We start from the raw sequence: 22,000 nt of genomic DNA, 5'->3' as shown, positions 1-22,000 counted from the left end.
TGAACTTCTAAATTTGCTTTAAACATTGTTAGAGCCTTCTAGACATGAAATAACACCCCTATAGCCACCGTTAAACTCCTATTAGCCAATATAGTAGACATAATAAAACATATACATAGTAAACATGTTTACGACCTTCAAAATATGCTTTTAAACATTGTTAGAGCCCTCTAGACATGAAATAACACCCCTATAGCCACCGTTAAACTCCTATTAGCCAATATAGTAGACATAATAAAACATATACATAGTAAACATGTTTACGACCTTCAAAATATGCTTTTAAACATTGTTAGAGCCCTCTAGACATGAAATAACACCCCTATAGTCACAGTTACACTCCTATTAGCCAATATAGTAGACATAATAAAACCTATTATACATAGTAAACATGTTTACAACCTTCTAAATATGGTTTTAAACATTGTTAGAGCCCTCAAGACATGAAATAACACCCCTATAGTCACCGTTACACTCCTATTAGCCAATATAGTAGACATAATAAAACCTATTATACATAGTAAACATGTTTATGACCTTCGAAATATGCTTTTAAACATTGTTAGAGCCCTCTAGACATGAAATAACACCCCTATAGTCACTGCTTAACTCCTATTAGCCAATATAGTAGACATAATAAAACCTATTATACATAGTAAACATGTTTATGACCTTCGAAATATGCTTTTAAACATTGTTAGAGCCCTCTAGACATGAAATAACACCCCTATAGTCACCATTAAACTCCTATTAGCCAATATGGTAGACATACTAAAACATATTATACATAGTAAACATGTTTACAAACTTTGAAATATGCTTTTAAACATTGTTAGAGCACTCGAGACAGGAAATAACACCCCTACAGTCACCGTTACACTCCTATTAGCCAATATAGTAGACATAATAAAACCTATTATACATAGTAAACATGTTTACGACCTTCGAAATATGCTATTAAACATTGTTAGAGCCCTCTAGACATGAAATAACAACCCTATAGTAAGTAACCATTACACTCCTATTACCCAATATAGTAGCCATAATAAGCGATAAGACATATTAGGCATAATAAACCTGTTTAAGACTTTCTAAATGAATGGGGTTGGGGTCCGGGTGGGGGTTTAGAGTAGGGTTTTAGATTGGCGTGGGTTACGGTCACAGCCGTAGCCCCTTGCTAGGGACTATTGCGCCTGTTGTGAGATCATTCAAAGCTGCAATAAAAGGTCTGGTGCTTGTGTGTCTCAGCCAACAATACAGTAACATTACCAGCGTACAATACTACATATCACCACAATGTCAACCTTGGATGCCCACCTTAAAAGTGTACTTGGCAGCGTAACCTGACTTCTGGACCAGAACCATCTGCAGGATGCCGGTGTAGCGGATTTGCCGGCGCACCAGCACATCATCAAAGTGCAATTCTTTCTGAAAAAAATAACAAATAAAAAGGACTTACAGATTAATGCAATATGAAATGGAAAACATGAGCAGGTACCTTTTCAGCGTTGGAGCGCAAGCAGAAAATAAAGAAGGGCTCGGCTTTTGCCAAAGTGTCCATCAACTGTGTGAGTGACGCCTGTGAGAAGATGACGTGGGTGAGCGTTTATGTTCTTGTTTTTATACCATCACCCAAAACAAGCATATAATAATTCCAACCTGAAACTGAGCGCAAACTGTGGCAGGCGTCGCATGTGAGACCACATCCACAACATGTCTGAGGGAGCGCAGGTCCATGAGAGTCTGGAAACACACAACAAAGTTTCATTAACCGCAGTGTCCTTTACAGTACACAAATACAAAATAACCGTCAGAGTTCCGATTTTATATTTTCCTTTCCACTTTCTCTTGTACTCCACATCATTATGAAAGTAAAGGCATTAAGTGGTGATGCACTACTAGGCTACTGGAGACATTTCATCATGATATTGAACGTGTTTCCAAACTAGTGTATCACCACTTTTTGTACTTTCATAATGATTTTGAACGCACGGGAAAGTAGGAAAAAAAAACCAACAAAACTTCAGCCACATTATCAAGTACTGTATATTGTACAACACAGCAGCAACAGAACCAATGTGACAACAGCAGTGAGCAGAAAACTGGTACCAGTCAAAAGTTTGGAGACATTTCATCATGTTATTGAATGAAAAGCTGTCTCTAAACTTTTGACTGGTCATGGTTTTCTTCTTACTGCTGCTACAATATTGGTTCTGTTGCTGCTGTGTTGGGCGAAAAGAGTCGACAAACAATTAATATATATCACTATATTGACAGTTACTATGGTACCCATTATGTCATTGGATGCTCATATCACCTCGTACTTGGGTACGTGACGAAACAAAACGAAAGTAAACTAAAGTAAACTAAAAAGTAAAGTAAATGAAAATAAACTAAAGTAAACGAAACAAAAGCAAACGAAAGTAAACAAAATGAAAGCAAACAAAAGTAAACGAAAGTAAACGAAAGTAAGCAAAAGTAAAGTAAAGTAAGCGAAAGTAAAGTAAAGTAAAGTAAAGTAAGCGAAAGTAAAGGAAGTGAAAGTAAAGTAAAGTTAGTGAAAGTAAAGTAAATGAAACTAAAGTAAACGAAAGTAAACTAAACTAAAGTAAACAAAACAAAAGTAAACAAAACAAAAGTAAACAAAACGAAAGTAAACAAAACGAAAGTAAACTAAACGAAAGTAAACTAAACAAAAGTAAACTAAACAAAAGTAAACAAAACTAAAGTAAACGAAACTAAACAAAATAAACAAAACTAAAGTAAACAAAACGAAACGGAAAGTAAACAAAAGTAAACAAAACTAAAGTAAACAAAACGAAACGAAACGGAAAGTAAACAAAAGTACACAAAACTAAAGTAAACAAAACTAAAATAAAATAAACAAAACTAAAGTAAACAAAACGAAATGAAACGGAAAGTAAACAAAAGTAAACAAAACTAAAGTAAACAAAACTAAAGTAAACAAAACTAAAATAAAATAAACAAAACTAAAGTAAACAAAACGAAATGAAACGGAAAGTAAACAAAAGTAAACAAAACTAAAGTAAATGAAACTAAACTAAAATAAACAAAACTAAAGTAAACAAAACGAAACGAAACGGAAAGTAAACAAAACTAAACTAAACTAAAATATAAACTGTATTATGGAAAGCAGGAAGTGAACAAATGTAACAGTTACTGATTGTAAAAGTACCAGATGGAGGGGTAGGATTTAATAAGCTTTGCTTCTTCCTACTCATCATGTTATTGAACGGAAAAGCATCTCTAAACTTTTGACCGGTCGCGTTTTTCTTCTTACTGCTGCTACAACATTGGTTCTGTTGCTGCTGTGTTGGGCGAAAAGAGTCTACAAACAATTAATTTGAAATGCATAATAAATAAATATGTCTCTATGGCCATATTATCAATGTTGCACAATTCAGCAGCAACAGAACCAATATTACAATAGCAGGAAGTGTATAAGAACCTTTTTACTTTCATAATGGATAGATGAAACATCTATCCATGTTTCTCACTTTCTCATGCATGCCAAATTATGAAAGCTTAAAAAAGTGACGACTAGTCAAAAGTTTAGAGACACTTTCCCATCCAGCAACATGCTAAAATGTCTCAAAACAGTTCACAATCATTCGGAAAGTAAAGAAATTAAGCGGGTACACACTAACACTAAACACTTTTTTTGACTGATATTTAACTGATATTTTCCATTTATGTACATAAATGTGCTATGATTTTAGTATTTACAGTCATTAAGACAGTAAACGTGCAACACTTTACCTTTGGAATGACTTGCTTCTGTCGACCGGCTCTCGTTTTCCTGCAGAAAATCCCGAAACATGATAAGGCTCCATCACAAAAAAACACCATTTCCTGAAGAATGTCAACTCTCGTTCATGTTTCACTCACTTCCTCTTTTCGAAATTGGCAAAGATGTCCTCAAATATGTCAAGGGGATGTTCGTCAGAGCGATCGAAAGAGAAGTCCAGCGTCCAGCTGTTGCTGTGGACATCAACAAAACAGTACGCTTACTGGGGCATTTCCATTTCCTACATATTCATTCAGAATTCAGATATAATGTTGGCTTATCGCACGGTGGTCGAGTGGTTAGCGTGCACGCCTCACAGCTAGGAGACCAGCGTTCAATTCCACCCTCTGCCATCTCTGTGTGGAGTTAGCATGTTCTCCTCGTGTATGTGTGGGTTTTCTCCGGGTACTCCGGTTTCCTCCCACATTCCAAAAACATGCTAGGTTAATTAGCGACTCCAAATTGTCCATAGGTATGAATGTGAGTGTGAATGGTTGTTTGTCTATATGTGCCCTGTGATTGGCTGGCCACCAGTCCAGGGTGTACCCAGCCTCTCGCCCGAAGACAGCTGGGATAGGCTCCAGCACCCTCTGCGACCCTCGTGAGGATAAGCGTTAGAAAATTAATGAATGAATAGTTTGATCTGGGGCTGCATAGTGGACGAGTGGCTCGGAGACCCGAGTTTGATTCCGCATCTCTGTGGAGTTTGCATGTTCTCCCCAGTTTTCTCCGGGTACTCCGGTTTCCTCCCACATTCCAAAAACATGCTAGGTTAATTAGCGACTCCAAATTGTCCATAGGTATGAATGTGAGTGTGAATGGTTGTTTGTCTATATGTGCCCCGGGGTGTACCCCGCCTCTCGCCCGAAGACAGCTGGGATAGGCTCCAGCACCCCCTGCGACTCTCGTGAGGATTAAATGAATGAATGATTATGAAAACATACCATTGAAGGCTTTGAATGACTTAAAGAATGCTAACATGCTAATGTTAGCATGCTACACCTAGCATTTATATAAGTGCCTAGCTCTGAAAATGCTAAATGTTAGCATAAATGAATAGTTTGATCTGGGACTGCATGGTGGACCAGTGGCTAGGAGACCCGAGTTTGATTCCGCATCTCTGTGGAGTTTGCGTGTTCTCCCCAGTTTTCCCCCGGGTACTCCGGTTTCCTCCCACATTCCAAAAACATGCTAGGTTAATTAGCGACTCCAAATTGTCCATAGGTATGAATGTGAGTGTGAATGGTTGTTTGTCTATATGTGCCCTGTGATTGGCTGGCCACCAGTCCAGGGTGTACCCCGCCTCTCGCCCAAAGACAGCTGGGATAGGCTCCAGCGATCCTTGTGAGGATAAGCAGTAGAAAATGAATGAATGAATAATTATGAAAACATACTATGGAAGGCTTTGAATGACTTGCTAACATGCTAATGTTGGCATGTTAAATGAATGAAAATGAATGAATGAATGAATGTTGGCTTATCCTCAAAGCTCACTTCTGGTCACATGACAGGTGGAAACCTTTCCAAAAGAAGACGTTTCTGTAGGCCTGTCACAAAAATGGCGAACGCCACAGCCGACAAATATTTTGTTTTTTTAATCAGAATGAACATGGTGAGCATGTGAAAACACGGACATAACACATTCCTAAAAGGTGCATGTGGATTCCATTCCACAACATTCCACACACAGCATAATGCAATTTGCTCCTATAAATCCCACCTGTTGATTCCTGTGTCTGAAAATCTATCATGCATGGGTGAAAGTGTGTGTAAGCATGGAATTTTTTCGACAAATTCCACATTTCACCCCTGCTAGCAAATGATCAATGTCGTACCTGGAAAGCCTCTGCTTTATGTCCTTGAGGGATTTTCGTGACGAGCGTCGGGCGCCCACTGAGATGACAAAAAAAACCACAAAACACATTTCACAACTCCTCCATCTCCACTTTCAAACACATACAGGTTCCACTTTCCGGCTAAATACCCACTCTTCTCCGCGTACTGGCGCCCCAAGCCCTTGAATACCGCCAGGATGCGGATAGTGGCTCGGAGCACGCCCCACCGGAATAAAGCCTCCGGACTGGATGTGACCAGGTGATGCAGGAATGATCGCTCGCTGCTCCGTAGAAGCCGTGCCACATCCGGATGCATGTGATCCGTGTTCTTCTGTCGGAAACCCTGTGGAACACCACAAATTGTCATTTGTCTGGAGTTTTATTTATGAAGTTTAAGTACAGTCTGGGGCGGCACGGCGGTCTAGTGGTTAGCGCGCAGACCTCACAGCTAGGAGACCAGGGTTCAATTCCACCCTCTGGCATCTCTGTGTGGAGTTAGCATGTTCTCCCCGTGTATGCGTGGGTTTTCTCCGGGTACTCTGGTTTCCTCCCACATTCCAAAAACATGCTAGGTTAATTAGCGACTCCAAATTGTCCATAGGTATGAATGTGAGTGTGAATGGTTGTTTGTCTATATGTGCCCTGTGATTGGCTGGCCACCAGTCCAGGTTGTACCTGATACATGTTTGTATCAGGTGCACCTTTTGGGTGTTAAGTTGCTATGTGATGAATTTAGTGCTGTTGGTAATGACGACATCATAACTGTAACTGTACACTGGTATATTTGCACATTTACACATTTGGCACCTAGACCTCACAGCTAGGAGACCAGGGTTCAATTCCACCCTCGGCTATCTCTGTGTGGAGTTTGCATGTTCTCCCCGTGCATGCGTGGGTTTTCTCCGGGTACTCCTTTTTTTTAAAATTTGAAGTTAAAATAACATTACTGGTTCTAAACCTGGCTGCACGGTGGTCTAGTGGTTAGCGTGCAGACCTCACAGATAGGAGACCCGAGTTCATCTCTGTGTGGAGTTTACATGTTCTCCCCGTGCGTTTTCTTCGTGTACTCAGGTTTCCTCCCACATTCCAAAAACATGCTAGGTTAATTAGCGACTCCAAATTGTCCATAGGTATGAATGTGAGTGTGAATGGTTGTTTGTCTCTATGTGCCCTGTGATTGGCTGGCCACCAGTCCAGGGTGTACCCCCCCCTCTCGCCCAAAGACAGCTGGGATAGGCTCCAGCACCCCCCGCGACCCTCATGAGGAAAAAGCGGTAGAAAATGAATGAATGAATGAAGTACAGTCGTGTCAACAGAGTAAGGTTCCCTGGCTAACAATGACATAAAAACGCCATATGATGTCTTATCACATACTACAGTATTAATTGGCCCTATACCCTAGAAACTGCCCATGAATGATAGCCGGGAAAAGGCCCCGGGGCAGACCTAGGACACGCTGGAGGGATTATGTCTCACAGCTGGCCTGGGAACGCCTTGCTGTCTTCCCGGTGGAGCTGGAGGAAGTGCCCGGGGATCGGGAAGTCTGGGCTTCCCGAATAAGACTGCTGCCCCCGTGACCCGGACCCGGATAAGCGGAGGAAAATGGATGGATGGATGGACCTTGCTAAACTGGTGGAAGTACCAGTGAGGTCATTGACCTGGCTAACTACAATGATGCTGCTTCGCTTCCACACGGCGTTCGCTAACCACATATGCTACATGCATTACCTTGATGCAATATTGAACGCTGCCAGCAAAGTGCTGAATGACAAACAGCGACTCGGAGTCGATGGAGGTCGCAAAGAGCGAGTTGTCCTTGAGACGCAGCTTCAGCTTGTCCAACACCGCCTTGTCGGTTGATTGAGGGATTCTACCACAAAACGCACAATTAGGAAAACACTTTTTTGGTTTCACGGTTATTCGCTCGTTACTTACGTGCTCTGCTCATCCAGCACGGGGAAGAGTCCGTCGCTGATCAGTTGAACGCATCTGCTGTTGTCGCTGTAGTCAAAGCTGCGATAGGTGATGCCCTCCGACGCATAGTCTTCCTGTAAAACGCTCACGTTGCATCACATGTTCATCACGTCAAACATCAGCGTCCCCATCGCCATCGAGACCTACTTGCTGAAGTTGGAAGATCTGCTGGTTCGTGTAGCAGTGAAGCTTCTCATTGCTGTAGTTGATGCACAGCTGCTCAAAGCCGTTTGTCTGCAGGTTCTCCAGGCCAAACAGATCCAGGACGCCGATGGACAAACACTGGGAATACATACACAAGACTCTGTAACGTAACACCACATACCGTATTTTCTCGACTGTAAGTCGCTCAAAAATGCATAATTAGATTGAAAAAAAACATACATAAGTCGCACTGGAGTATAAGTCACATTTACGGGTAATTTATTTTACAAACAAGAAAGAGGCCGACAATGTGTGTGATGAAGGAATTCTGACATGAAAGAGGAATACTTTCACGATTTAAGCTCCCAATCACAGGGCACATATAGACAAACAACCATTCACACTCACATTCATACCTATGGACAATTTGGAGTCGCTAATTAACCTAGCATGTCTTTGGAGTGTGGGAGGAGTCTACCATGCCGGCCATAAAATAAAATCCAAAACTATATTAGGAAAGCAGTTTAATTTATATGTTCAATTTACTACAAGGGCGGCACGGCGGTCTAGTGGTTAGCGCGCAGACCTCACAGCTAGGAGACCAGGGTTCAATTCCCACCCTCGACAATCTCTGTGTGGAGTTGGTTTGCATGTTCTCCCCGTGCATGCGTGGGTTTTCTCCGGGTACTCCGGTTTCCTCCCACATTCCAAAAACATGCTAGGTTAATTAGCGACTCCAAATTGTCCATAGGTATGAATGTGAGTGTGAATGGTTGTTTGTCTATATGTGCCCTGTGATTGGCTGGCCACCAGTCCAGGGTGTACCCCGCCTCTCGCCCGAAGACAGCTGGGATAGGCTCCAGCACCCCCCACGACCCTTGTAAGGAAAAAGTGGTAGAAAATGAATGAATGAATTTACTACAAAAAAATTTAAAATAAAAAAAAACAAAAAAAAAACCTAAACTGTATTTTGAAAAGCAGGAAGTGAACAAATGTAACAGTTACTGATTGTAAAAGTACTAGATGGAGGGGTAAGATTGAATAAGATTTGCTTATTAAATTGTTAAATACAAATAAATATGATTAAATGTATATAATAAATAAAATAAAATAAAAAATAAAAAAATAAAATAAAAATAAAAAATTAAAAAACATAAAAATAAAAAATAATAACTTCAACTATATTAGGAAAGCGGGAAGTGAACAAATGTAACAGTTACTGATTGTAAAAGTACCAGATGGAGGGGTAGGATTTAATAAGCTTTGCTTCTTCCTACTCCTTTTGGACATGTGGAACTGTGAACTGATTATGTGATGCATTCAATTGTAATCCGATGCATGTTCAAATGAAATAAAACCATTACCATTACCATATTACAAATGTAAGCTAACTTAACATGAGGTAATGTAACACACTACGTGACATAGACGACATACTAGTACTAGTACTCAGTCATGTGACTTACGCAAGCAGACTCCTCCATATCACGCCTGTTGAGCAGAGCGTGGTTGATGTGAAGGACGATCCAGTCAAACAAAGCGGCGTATAAAGACTTTGCCATGGAGTCCCGTGCAGCCGTGGCCTCCAAACACAAGAAATATTCATACAACTACAGTTCCATATGTCAAAGTCAAGTGAACGCTTTAATAAGTACCTTTTCTAGCGTGTATTGTGAAACCACCGTTGCATCGTCGCTGGAGACTCTCCTCTCGGTCAGAGTCTTTACAAGTCGCTCCTTTTTCACCTGGAAGGAAAAAAATCACCATTATTATCTGGCATCAGAGTAAGATTCTGTCCAAATAGAGCATCTTTGGCTTTATCTACATTTTCCACATACCTTGAGAAGCTCCGACAACGTGGACAAAACGTCCTCTGGTCCAACCTCCATAGCTTGGCTGTTCTCCCCCAGAGTGAAGTTGACATTGCCCAATAGCAAGATGGCGGAGAGAGTGGAAAATATGCTGCACAAATACACAAACGCACTTTCAATCACAATGTCGTGTACACTTCATGTTCATGTTTATGGGTGCAAACCACAAGCTAACAAGCAAGATAAACAAGCTAATAAGCGAGATATGGAGCTAAAGCGGCCATCATGCGGTCACTCAGCAGAAACACGTGCTACATTTTTCTCCGGCTCGACCGGACGAGCTCGGACATGTCGCACACAGCAGGATCAACGGCAGAAACCGATTGAGTCTTCGTCCTGGTGGGGTGCTTTTTCCTCACAATGGAAGCGCCAAGGTCCTTTTTGTGAAGATACTGACTAGCTTTCTTGATGTGCCTTCAACCTTTAGCTTGAGCTGCAGGACTTGTCTCACACACGTACTGTTTCTTGGTGGAAGGCAGGAAGCCAACCATCTCCATGGCTTGATGGAGCCTCTTGTATGCCTGTCCCAGCTTCACCTCGTCATCCAAGTGGAGGTCTTCCTGAAGAACAAGGACATGAGATACGATGACAAACCTTGTTTGGTTTCTTTTTGCAATTGTCAGACAAACAAGGTAGCTATTCAGTTTTTCTGCTTTGCAACAACGTAAACAGGAAGAAGGTTTCCTGTATAGACGAGTGTGAAAACCAGTGCTAATATACACAAACGTTACATACAATACCATAGCATAAGCAGCATAATTTACAAAAACATAAACCATAATGTAATGTACAACACTGTACACACCAGTCAAAAGTTTGTGGACACTTTCCCATTCAATAACATGATGATGCTTGGTTAGCAGTTTTCTCCTTACTGCAATTACAACATAGGTACTGTTGTTGCTGTGTTGTGCAATATTCTTATAATGTGGTCAAAGTTTTTTTTCCTACCTTCTCATGCAGTCCAAATGTGCTATATATATCACTATATTGATAAATATACAAATAAAATAAAATAAAATAAAATAAAATAAAATAAAATAAAATAAAATAAAATAAAATAAAATAAAATAAAATAAAATAAAAATCAAAGTATAAAAAGTGGTCATACATACAAAAGCTTGTGGACACTTTCCCATTCAATAACATGATAAAATGTCTCCAAACTTTTGACTGGTAGCAGTTTATTCCCTTATCGCGATTACAACATTGGTTCTGTTGCTGCTGTGTTGTGCAATATTCTTATAATGTGGTCAAAGTTTTTTTCCTACTTTTTCATGCAGTCCAAATCATTATCAAAGTACAAAAAGTGCTTATACACTTGCAGTCAAAAAGTTTGTGGACACTTTCCCATTCAATAACATGATAAAATGTCTCCAAACTTTTGACTGGTAACAGTTTATTCCCTTATCGCGATTACAACATTGGTTCTGTTGCTGCTGTGTTGTGCAATATTCTTATAATGTGGTCAAAGTTTTTTTCCTACTTTTTCATGCAGTCCAAATCATTATCAAAGTACAAAAAGTGGTTACACACTTGCAGTCAAAAAGTTTGTGGACACTTTCCCATTCAATAACATGATAAAATGTCTCCAAACTTTTGACTGGTAGCAGTTTATTCCCTTATCGCGATTACAACATTGGTTGTGTTGCTGCTGTGTTGTGCAATATTCTTATAATGTGGTCAAAGTTTTTTTTCCTACTTTTTCATGCAGTCCAAATCATTATCAAAGTACAAAAAGTGCTTATACACTTGCAGTCAAAAGGTTTGTGGACACTTTCCCATTCAATAACATGATAAAATGTCTCCAAACTTTTGACTGGTAGCAGTTTGTTCCCTTCTTGCGATTACAACATTGGTTCTGTTGCTGCTGTGTTGTGCAATATTCTAATAATGTGGTCAATGTTTTTCCCTACTTTCTCATGCAGTCCAAATCATTATGAAAGTACAAAAAGTGGTTATATACACTTGCAGTCAAAAGTTTATAGACACTTTTTCATTCAATAACATGATAAAATGTCTCCAAACTTTTGACTGGTAGCAGTTTATTCCCTTATCGCGATTACAACATTGGTTCTGTTGCTGCTGTGTTGTGCAATATTCTTGTAATGTGGTCAAAGTTTTTTTTCCTACTTTTTCATGCAGTCCAAATCATTATCAAAGTACAAAAAGTGCTTATACACTTGCAGTCAAAAAGTTTGTGGACAATGTCTCCAAACTTTTGACTGGTAGCAGTTTGTTCCCTTCTTGCGATTACAACATTGGTTCTGTTGTTGCTGTGTTGTGCAATATTCTTATAATGTGGTCAAAGTTTTTTTTCCTACTTTTTCATGCAGTCCAAATCATTATCAAAGTACAAAAAGGGGTTATATACACTTGCAGTCAAAAGTTTGTGGACACTTTCCCATTCAATAACATGATAATACGTCTCTAAACTTTTGACTGGTAGCAGTTTATTCCCTTATTGCTGCAGTTTATTCCCTTATTGCTGTTCTGTTACCAAAGTCTCTACCAGATCGGGACTGGCATGCACCGCCATATGGGTGCTACGGGTGCTCGGAGCGTGTGCCTGAATACAGTGCACCTTGCTGGGCCACAGCGGGTGTCTCCTCCCCCTCTATACTCATGCTTCTCCTGACAGTAGTGATGTGGTAGTACTAATGTCGTGATATGAGATATCAATGATAATGAGTGAGATAAGACAAGAAATCGAAGCTATTAAAAGGTCATGTGACTGACTCCTTGCTGTTGCGTGGAGATGCCGTCCTGTTGACCTTGCAACATCTACGCACAAGGTCACACAGGTATCTTAGTGGGCGGAGGCTACCTGCTTGAGGTAGAGATAATCCTGAGGCGGTAACAGACGGAACTCCTCCTGCTCGTCTTTGGACGCTCCCACCAGCAGATAGTAGAAGACATGGTAGTTCCTGCGGGGGTCAGAGGTCACAAGTGCATGGGTAACCACCAGTAAGGCATCATAAGATGTGGTTATTGCAGCAAACATCCGTATGTAGTATGTATGTATGTATTTATGTATGACGCTTACCTCTCCCGCTTATCTCGGCCAACCAGGCGGCACGTTTCAAGCAGGTACTTCTTGATAACCGCCCTGGAGAGACAAGACCATTAGCAATTTGTTTTTAGAACTCCTGATTGCCGCCAGGATAGCAAAAGCGCTTACCCTCGAATCACGCCGCTCTCCAGATAGTTGAGCTGGATAAATTTCCCGAAGCGACTGGAATTGTCGTTCTCTTGTGTCTTTGCGTTGCCAAAAGCCTGTTGGAGACACAGGAAATCGTTTTTTTTTGTTTTTTTTTTAAACCAACGGTACAGTGTCCATCGATGGGTGCTGCTGTTTTGGTTAGCAACATAATAATTAGCCATTCAATGTCCGATAGAGACTATGAACTGAGGTAGTCACAGCTAATTCAGGCTCAGTACAAACAACCTCTACATTGGAACACCTCCAACCACTTTCCCCCCGACCCCTGATGCGAGTCTTTGAGTTCTTACGTTGTAAAAAATATGAGCTGGAAACCTCATATTACAAATATAACAACATAAAGTGGCCAGAAATATTTCAATATTGAACAAAGCAAAAATTTGTTCTCAATCAGAAAAATCACTCCACTCTTTATTGCTCTCTGGTTCTACCATATCTTACTTATTGTGTGGAAATATGAGATAATAACTATAAAAGCAATCTTCACTTGCTAAATGTACTGCAAAAAAGGCCAGTATGGATAATTCATAATGACGCCTACAGTGAACATACTAACTCCTTATTTCTAAAATCACAAATACTTTAACTTGCTGATATAGTTCATCTTCAAACAGCTAAAATAATGCATAAGGCTAAAAATAACCAATTAGCTAAAAATGTCATCCAATACTTCTCTACAAGAGAGGAGAAATATGATCTCAGGGAAGAACTACATTTAAATAAAACACTTATATGCTAGGACTACGTTAAAAAGCCATAGCATTTCAGTACGTGGAATCAAACTATGGAATGGATTGAGTAAGGAAATCAAACAATGCACAACGATGAGCCAATTCAAGAAACAATACAAGCAGTTGATGTTTGCTAAATACAAGGATGAAGAGTCTTCAACCAGTCATGATGTGCTAAAAATAAAAAATAAAAAATAAACTATATTAGGAAAGCAGGAAGTGAACAAATGTAATGAAATTAAATTAAAAACAAACTTAAACTATATTAGGAAAGCAGGAAGTGAACAAATGTAACAGTTACTGATTGTAAAAGTACCAGATGGAGGGGTAGGATTTAATAAGCTTTGCTTCTTCCTACTCCTTTTGGACATGTGGAACTGTGAACTGATTATGTGATGCATTCAATTGTAATCTGATGCATGTTCAAATCAAATAAAACCATCACCATAAAATGTGCTTATTTGTGCCTACGTTGCTGGGGTTTTCTTGCCAGTCCCACATTGTTGGTGCTACCAAGTCGGACTTGTGGGTTGTGAGGTCACTTCCTCACAGGTTACAGTAGGCATCGGTCATACAAAAAGGCTGTGTGTCAGTGAATGCACCTTGTGTTCTTGTCTGCTGTATTTGTTTTCTACGTTGCCATCTTAGAACAGAAGGACTTGAGGCATAATGTGCCGGCAATCCAACACACAGCTGCAGATATCTGCAGAAAGTAAGTAGATATCTGAGTAGCTGGTACGGAGCGTGCAGTAGGAACGTCATGTTTAGCTCACACACACACACACGCGATCAGGCTTCTGTTCTGCTGACTTCAGATCAGCTTCCTTTTCCAACCGTTAAGCCGCCCCCCCACAACCCAAAGGAGGCCCGCTGTTGTTCCTCATTCCAGCAGCTGCATTGCTGAGGGTCGTGTCTTAACAGGCCAAAGCCATCACACGCTGGAAGGTACACACTCAACCTCCTTATGCTTCATTAGCCTCACCGTCATGAATGCACACACGGATAGGCGGGAATTTAAAAAACGGTTGGGGAGGAAGGTGGAATATGTGGCGTTTATGGCGAAGGAGACGAGGATTCAGTTGAGAGATGACACTCAAATGATGTAATGGTAATATTTCATTTGAACATGCATCAGATTACAATTGAACGCATCACATAATCAGTTCACAGTTCCACATGTCCAAAAGGAGTAGGAAGAAGCAAAGCTTATTAAATCCTACCCCTCCATCTGGTACTTTTACAATCAGTAACTGTTACATTTGTTCACTTCCTGCTTTCCTAATATAATTTAAGTTATTTTTATTATTTTTTTAAATTTATTTTAAAAAATCATTTTTTGTAATGAATTTTTTTTAATAGTTTTATTTGATTTGAACATGCATCAGATTACAATTGAATGCATCACATAATCAGTTCACAGTTCCACATGTCCAAAAGGAGTAGAAAGAAGCAAAGCTTATTAAATCCTACCCCTCCATCGGGTACTTTTACAATCAGTAACTGTTACATTTGTTCACTTCCTGCTTTCCTAATATAATTTCCTTTTCTAAAATGTTTTTTTTATGTCATCCTAATTCAAAGACAACAACAAAAGCCAAAAACATTATATAACATTGTTATATAAACATATTTTAAATTTTATCACATTTTCTTAGAATTGCATTTAACATAATTTAATTTTATTAATATTTTATTGACTTATATAACAAAATAATTTTATAATTATTTAAATTTAATAATTTTTATAATTATAATAATTTTATAATTAAATGTTATAATTAATTTTATAATTAAAATAATTATAACAAAATATAGTTTTGGAAGAGTTTGGTAACCTCCTCTGGACTTTTACTGTTTCATTTTGGATGTCTTTTGTGATGTATTATCTATTTGCTGGAATTTTAAGTCTTTTTCCTGGTAAATGATTTATCAATGGTAAATGATCCACATGGTGTATACATACAGTACATACTGTACTCCATTGCCAACCCCGAGTATACACAGAGTAGCCTTCAAATGAAGCAGCAGGCGGCAATGACAGACGGAAGGTGAGAACTCGACAAACCCGACCGAGCCTGTCGTGACACGTGTTACCTCCGGGACAACGCCCTGCTTGCCGCGCATGCATTCCCACTCCTGTGGAGTTCAGGTCAACTCTCCCGAAACGCAACACAATGCAACGGGCTCAGTGCACGAGCTCAGTGAGCTGCGGGCCTCTGAGTCATCAGGACGAAAAGGGAATCCTCGCAGTGAGACAAAAGCAGCAGAATTCCATCGGCTCGTAAAACACGCAGCTCGGCACCATTGTCCCGGTTAAGATGTGGTTGGTTGGTGGAGAAGAAGCGGCAAAGATGTTGGATGACGGCCACACCGCAACCAACCACAACCACAAATTTAAGTCATTTCCTGTACAGTTCAAAATGTTGATGAGCCACAGTTTGACTCTGGAACAGATGATTTCACTAAAATGAAATAAGATCTATTGAGAGCTTTAGGAACGTGGAGCTTTGGGTTTGTTTCGTCCCTTCAGAATAAAAGTTTCATTGAAAAAGTGCATCAAGTGTATATTAATATTTACATTTGTTTGTGAATCTGAAACATTTAAAGGGGATCTGCTATGCTCATTTTTCAAGTGGACTCCCATAGAGCTTTCTAGATCTTCCATAATCTGTACCTATTCCAACTGGATTTTCTTGAATTTCCAAAATTTTCATTTTGTCCACCCTTTGATCCCGCTCAGAGTTTGGACGGCTTGTACCCGGGAACGCCAATATAAGGAAACCCGGCTCACTGTGAAGTGACAGTTAGTCGTGTTCGAAAAAATTCCCTGAAAGCGAGCGTTCAGAGCCATCCCAAACTTTTTTTTCAGGGCTCACTTCCAAATATTTATACCTCATGATCTGAAACGATTGGGAGTCGTTGTCATCTGTACTTCATTTTGCTGTACAGTTCAAAATGTCGATGATAGCCACAGTTTGACTCTGGAACAGATAATTTCACAAGACTGAAATGAGATCTATTGAGAGCTTTTAGGGCCAATCACTTTTTCCATACAGGAACATGGAGCTTTGGGTTTGTTTCGTCCCTTCAGAATAAAAGTTTCATTGAAAAAGTGCATCAAGTGTATATTAATATTTACATTTGTTTGTGAATCTGAAACATTTAAAGGGGATCTGCTATGCTCATTTTTCAAGTGGACTCCCATAGAGCTTTCTAGATCTTCCATAATCTGTACCTATTCCAACTGGATTTTCTTGAATTTCCAAAATTTTCATTTTGTCCACCCTTTGCGCCTTTGATCCCGCTCAGAGTTTGGACGGCTTGTACCCGGGAACGCCGGGTTGTCATCTGTACTTCATTTTGCTGTACAGTTCAAAATGTCGATGATAGCCACAGTTTGACTCTGGAACAGATGATTTCACAAGACTGAAATGAGATCTATTGAGAGCTTTAGAGCCAATCACTTTTTCGACACAGGAACATGGAGCTTTGGGTTTGTTTCGTCCCTTCAGAATAAAGGTTTCATTGAAAAAGTGCATTGTGTGCACTTTGGTTGTGTTGACTAATATTTACATTTGTTTGTTGATCTGAAACATTTAAAGGGGACATGCTATGCTCATTTTTCAAGTGGACTCCCATAGAGCTTCACATGAAGCTTTTTAGATCTTCCATAATCTGCACCTATTCAAACTGGATTTTCTTGAATTTCCAAAATTTTCATTTAGTCCACCCACGGCCTGCCTTTGGTCCTGCTCAGAGCTTGGACGGCTTGTACCCGGGAACGTCGATATAAGGAAACCCGGCTCACTGTGAAGTGACAGGTAGCCGTGTTCGAAAAAATTCTTTTTGGCATCCCAAACTTTTATACCTCATGATCTGAAACTAGGGGAAACAATTGGAGTCGTTGTCATCTGTACTTCCTGTTTAGGAGCAGAAGTGATGATTAAACGTGCCTCCAAAAAGAGGATCTGAGACAAGATGGCGGTTAGCACATACTACATGTGTAAAAAAAAAAAAAGACAAATCAGTGCAGGAAAAATAAACTGGTAGTAATCAACTTGTAAAGTAGTACACATTATGTTCCATCTATTATAATTACCGGTCTCTAAGCCGCTACTTTCTTCTCTAATGTTGAACCCTGTGACTTATAGATTAGTGGGGCTAATATGTGATCATGTTCGAATCCGGTGAACTCTCCTATGCTTCAAAACTACCGCTAATTGTTTAAATATGTATTCCGGAAAACGCTACTACTTACATATTCGGCCATAAGTTCAGGAAACCACCTTTATGCCAAACAAAGAGGAGGACACGGAAAGAGAGAGAGGCCGACAATGTGTGTGATGAAGAACACAACCATTCACACTCACATTTCATACATATGAACAATTTGGAGTCACTAATTAACCAAGCATGTTTTTGGAATGTGGGAGGAAACCGGAGTACCCGGAAAAAAATGGGGAGAACATTCAAACTCCACAGAGATGCGGAATCAAACTCAGGTCTCCTAGCCACTCGTCCACCATGCAGCCCCAGATCAAACTATTCATTTATACTAACATTTAGCAGTTTCAGAGCTAGGCACTTATATAAATGCTAGGTGCAGCATGCTATCATTAGCATGTTAGCATTCTTTAAGTCATTCAAAGACTTCCATGGTATGTTTTCATAATCATTCATTCATTTAATCCTCACGAGAGTCGCAGGGGGTGCTGGAGTCTATCCCAGCTGTCTTGGGGCGAGAGGCGGGGTACACCCTGGACTGGTGGCCAGCCAATCACAGGGCACATATAGACAAACAACCATTCACACTCACATTTCATACCTATGGACAATTTGGAGTCGCTAATTAACCTAGCATGTTTTTGGAATGTGGGAGGAAACCGGAGTACCCGGAGAAAACCCACGCATGCACGGGGAGAACATGCAAACTCCACACAAAGATGGCCGAGAGTGGAATTGAACTCGGGTCTCCTAGCTGTGAGGTCTAGGTGCCAAATGTGTAAATGTGCAAATATACCAGTGTACAGTGACAGTTATGATGTCGTCACTACCAACGACACTAAATTCATCACATAGCAACTTAACACCCAAAAGGTGCACCTGATACAAACATGTATCAGGTACAACCCTGGACTGGTGGCCAGCCAATCACAGGGCACATATAGACAAACAACCATTCACACTCACATTCATACCTATGGACAATTTGGAGTCGCTAATTAACCTAGCATGTTTTTGGAATGTGGGAGGAAACCGGAGTACTCGGAGAAAACCCACGCATGCACGGGGAGAACATGCAAACAAGGTAGAGGGTGGAATTGAACTCGGGTCTCCTAGCTGTGAGGCCTGCACGCTAACCACTAGACCACCGTGCAGCCCCTCTGAACATGTAATGAATGCACATAAGTGACTTTGTGGCGTGCGTCACATTCTTCTTCTGTTACTTCATACAAGCCAGTCACTTGTATGCTGCTTGTTCTGCTAATTTCCTGGTCTATGGTTATCATCGCACTTTTTGTTCTTTGCTATTACTGGTGCTTTGCTATTACTGTCAAAATAGCAGAACAACCTTATAAGGCTGTTGGAATTTTGAGGTCAATTTCCATCAGCTACATAAAAAAAGTGAAAGCAAAACCAAAACCAGAATTGACGGGATTCCACAAGACAACTTGACCGCCTACCTCGAGTACGGGGCTGGCTCCCAGGACGGTGCGCTCCATGCCACTGGAGTACGTCTGTTGGCTGAGCGCCGTCAGGCAGTGGATCAGATAGCTGCCGCTTTCCGTCTTCCCGGATCCGCTTTGGCCAGACATGACTATGCACTGGTTCGCCTTCCGGGTCAGCATAGCTCTGTAGGCCAGGTCGGCCATAGCGAATATGTGCGGGCTGAGCTTGCCCAGCGGCTGATTCTCGTACATTTTGACGTACTTGGGGTTGTAGTACAACGGTAGGAACTTGTTGGGGTTGAGCGCCAGGAGGATGTTACTGGCGTACGTGTAGATTTTATGCTTCTGGAAGCGTTGGCGTAAGACCTCCATGATGGAGTCCTCGGTCACAGTGGGGAGGTTACACAGATCATCATAGTCCTCCTTATTGCTTTCCACTTGGGCACCACCATTTGTGGCCTCCTCCAGGATGAAGTAGTACCCCATTCTCTCGGGGTGCCACTTCTGGGCACCCTTGGGCCACATCAGGACCCGCTCCAGTGGGAAGTCGCCATCCTCCAGTAGCAGCTTCTCCTCACGGCCGCTCTTCCTCACCTCCAGTAGACGATACGCCCGATCGGTGTCCAGCCCCAGGGTGACCACTGCATTGGAGATAACCGCCCTGGCAGTGTCCCCGGCGCTGATCTGGAGCGGGCAATAAGCGGGCGCAGTCTGCGGCAACCGGGGGGAGATCTGCACGACACGGGCCTCTCCATCAGAAGTGCTCATCCTGATAAAAGGGAAGAAAAGCTCAGCAGGATCCGACAAGCAAACTTGACCGCCACCATTATTTCACAACAATGTAAAAAGTCATTTGTTGTCAATCCCTTAGTATCACAAGTACAGAATATTCAATTAATGCAGATTTTAACCTCTAAAGTAGGCAGGGTGCGTGTTAAAATACTTTCACCGTCTTCTGGTGTACAAATATATATTTTATTTACTTTGTCTGGTTATATCTCAGCGACAATTAACCCTTTAAAGAAAACACACCCTTACTTTCTATACGTCAGCTCAGGTAACTATTTAAAAACTGAAAATTTAAAAACATAAAGTCAAGTGGACCTCACCTTTAAGAAAGAACTTTCATTTCATCTTGAGAAAGGCGAGTTTCTTTAAAGAAAACACAATTGGCCGAAAAAAAAATCACATACACAGGACACGAAATGGTGGGAAAAAGCCCACAACAACTTTTCCACCTGCGTTTTTCGGTAAAGATAAATCCACAAACAAGTCCAAAACACTTTCTAAAAAAGAAAAAGCAACTGACAAACGCTTCGGCGTCGGTAATGGTGCTGAAAAATGTCAAGTATGTTTGACAAGTTGGAGGATTGTGTCTTGTCGTCAACGTCGTCCAACGGAGAGAAAAGTTGCAAAGTTACTTCCTAGATCTTAACCCCCCACCTCCCCTTTAATGACAGGCGTCCGTCTTCAGAGACTGGAAAGTAGTCACCAAATGTGTATCGAAGTAGCTTAAATGTGACACAGCGTAGTGAAGACGTTAAAAAAAAGTCGACTGAACACGTTTAATAAGAATCCTGGATTACTTTAACAGAGCTCAGGTGAGTTTAGCTAGTTTCAATGAAGCTAACGTGGCATTACAGGTAAGCTTGCGGGGCGTGGGCGCCCTCTAATGGCAGGTCGGATTAACAACAGGCATGAGGCATCCTCAACTTTCTGATTATTTGGGTCATTTTTAAAGGAAAAATGCTCTTTTTAAAAAATATTTTGCCCAACATCCACAATCTTGACTTTAGCACATGTCTTTTTTCTTTTCTGTACATTCTAAAGACATAAAAGAGACAGCTAATGGACATGCCTATTCCACTTAGCCTTATGAAAAAATCTCCAAAAGCGCTAATAAAGCTCCATTTGAAAATGTGAACTGCATATTAACCAAGCTAAAGCAAAACTGTCATTATTGTTATTAACATTGTTATGCCCAAAAACGATGTTAATGGCATAGTCAACACATTACCATACCACAGTGGCTAGCTACTAGCTCACGATGCATCAGGTCACTACTGGAAGGTAATGCTACATATTGGAGCTAGGTGTAGCGTTCAATAGAATATAGAATATTGTAGGCAGGCAAACACAGGAAAGGCCAAACAGGAAACTCTACCAAAATAAGAGCAAGAACTAAAAATAGGTCTAAATGTCTGGATTGTGCTGAACGATTTGATGTTGAAATTATTTGAGTAATTAAGATAAGATGAATTTACAGCAATTAAGGTCAAAGGAAAAGTGGGAGTGTTTGGAAAAGTCTGAATTTTTTTATTGTGGAATATTTTCATGGCGGAATGGCTTGAACCGGTTGAGAAACGTGTTAATGGTGGAAGTTTGACAAATGGCCAATTTATTTTTACCAGGGACAAAATTGTGTAAAAAAATTGTGGAATTTTGTTTTTTTTTTGGGGGGGGGGGGTAAAATCGACTCGACTCGAATGATTTGATACTTGAATGGTTCGACTCATTCGAAAAATGAAGAAGTTAAACAACATAAAACAACAGAATAATGAGACATTTATGAAAAATTCCAGTGTGAATAATAATAATAATCATCATTATTATAATTGTTATTATAATAATGTTATTATATAATAATAATAATATTATTTAATAATATAATAATAACAATTATTATTATTATTAATTTTATTTTTTATTATATTATGAATATTATTATTAATAATATTCACACAC

General features: G+C 40.3%; 1 protein-coding gene across 4 annotated transcripts in view; it reads right to left on the bottom strand.

The window, feature by feature from the left end:
• Positions 1–21,087, bottom strand: part of LOC131125296 (unconventional myosin-IXb) — a 38,911-nt gene extending 17,824 nt beyond the window's left edge. For all 4 annotated transcript variants that reach the window (XM_058066711.2, XM_078791356.1, XM_078791354.1 and 1 more), the window contains exons 1-19: positions 20,365–21,087; positions 19,271–20,024; positions 12,814–12,908; positions 12,679–12,741; positions 12,460–12,559; positions 10,092–10,192; positions 9,600–9,723; positions 9,417–9,506; positions 9,228–9,344; positions 7,765–7,899; positions 7,579–7,691; positions 7,372–7,513; positions 5,797–5,986; positions 5,644–5,701; positions 3,910–4,002; positions 3,781–3,820; positions 1,660–1,743; positions 1,499–1,579; positions 1,318–1,428 (exon numbers count right to left, since the gene is read on the bottom strand). In XM_058066711.2, the coding sequence (XP_057922694.2) occupies positions 1,318–1,428; positions 1,499–1,579; positions 1,660–1,743; positions 3,781–3,820; positions 3,910–4,002; positions 5,644–5,701; positions 5,797–5,986; positions 7,372–7,513; positions 7,579–7,691; positions 7,765–7,899; positions 9,228–9,344; positions 9,417–9,506; positions 9,600–9,723; positions 10,092–10,192; positions 12,460–12,559; positions 12,679–12,741; positions 12,814–12,908; positions 19,271–20,023 (2,490 nt within the window). In that variant the 5' untranslated portion in view covers position 20,024; positions 20,365–21,087. The remainder of the gene's footprint in view (positions 1–1,317; positions 1,429–1,498; positions 1,580–1,659; positions 1,744–3,780; positions 3,821–3,909; positions 4,003–5,643; positions 5,702–5,796; positions 5,987–7,371; positions 7,514–7,578; positions 7,692–7,764; positions 7,900–9,227; positions 9,345–9,416; positions 9,507–9,599; positions 9,724–10,091; positions 10,193–12,459; positions 12,560–12,678; positions 12,742–12,813; positions 12,909–19,270; positions 20,025–20,364) is intronic.
• Between the last annotated feature and the right edge of the window lie 913 nt (positions 21,088–22,000).

The sequence above is a fragment of the Doryrhamphus excisus genome, linkage group LG6, assembly GCF_037039965.1.
Source record: "Doryrhamphus excisus strain RoL-2023G ecotype Guam linkage group LG6, RoL_Dexc_Guam_v1.1, whole genome shotgun sequence".
Lineage (NCBI taxonomy): Eukaryota > Metazoa > Chordata > Actinopteri > Syngnathiformes > Syngnathidae > Doryrhamphus > Doryrhamphus excisus.
Note: the sequence above shows the minus strand (reverse complement) of the source record. Positions and strands in the feature narration are given on the sequence as shown.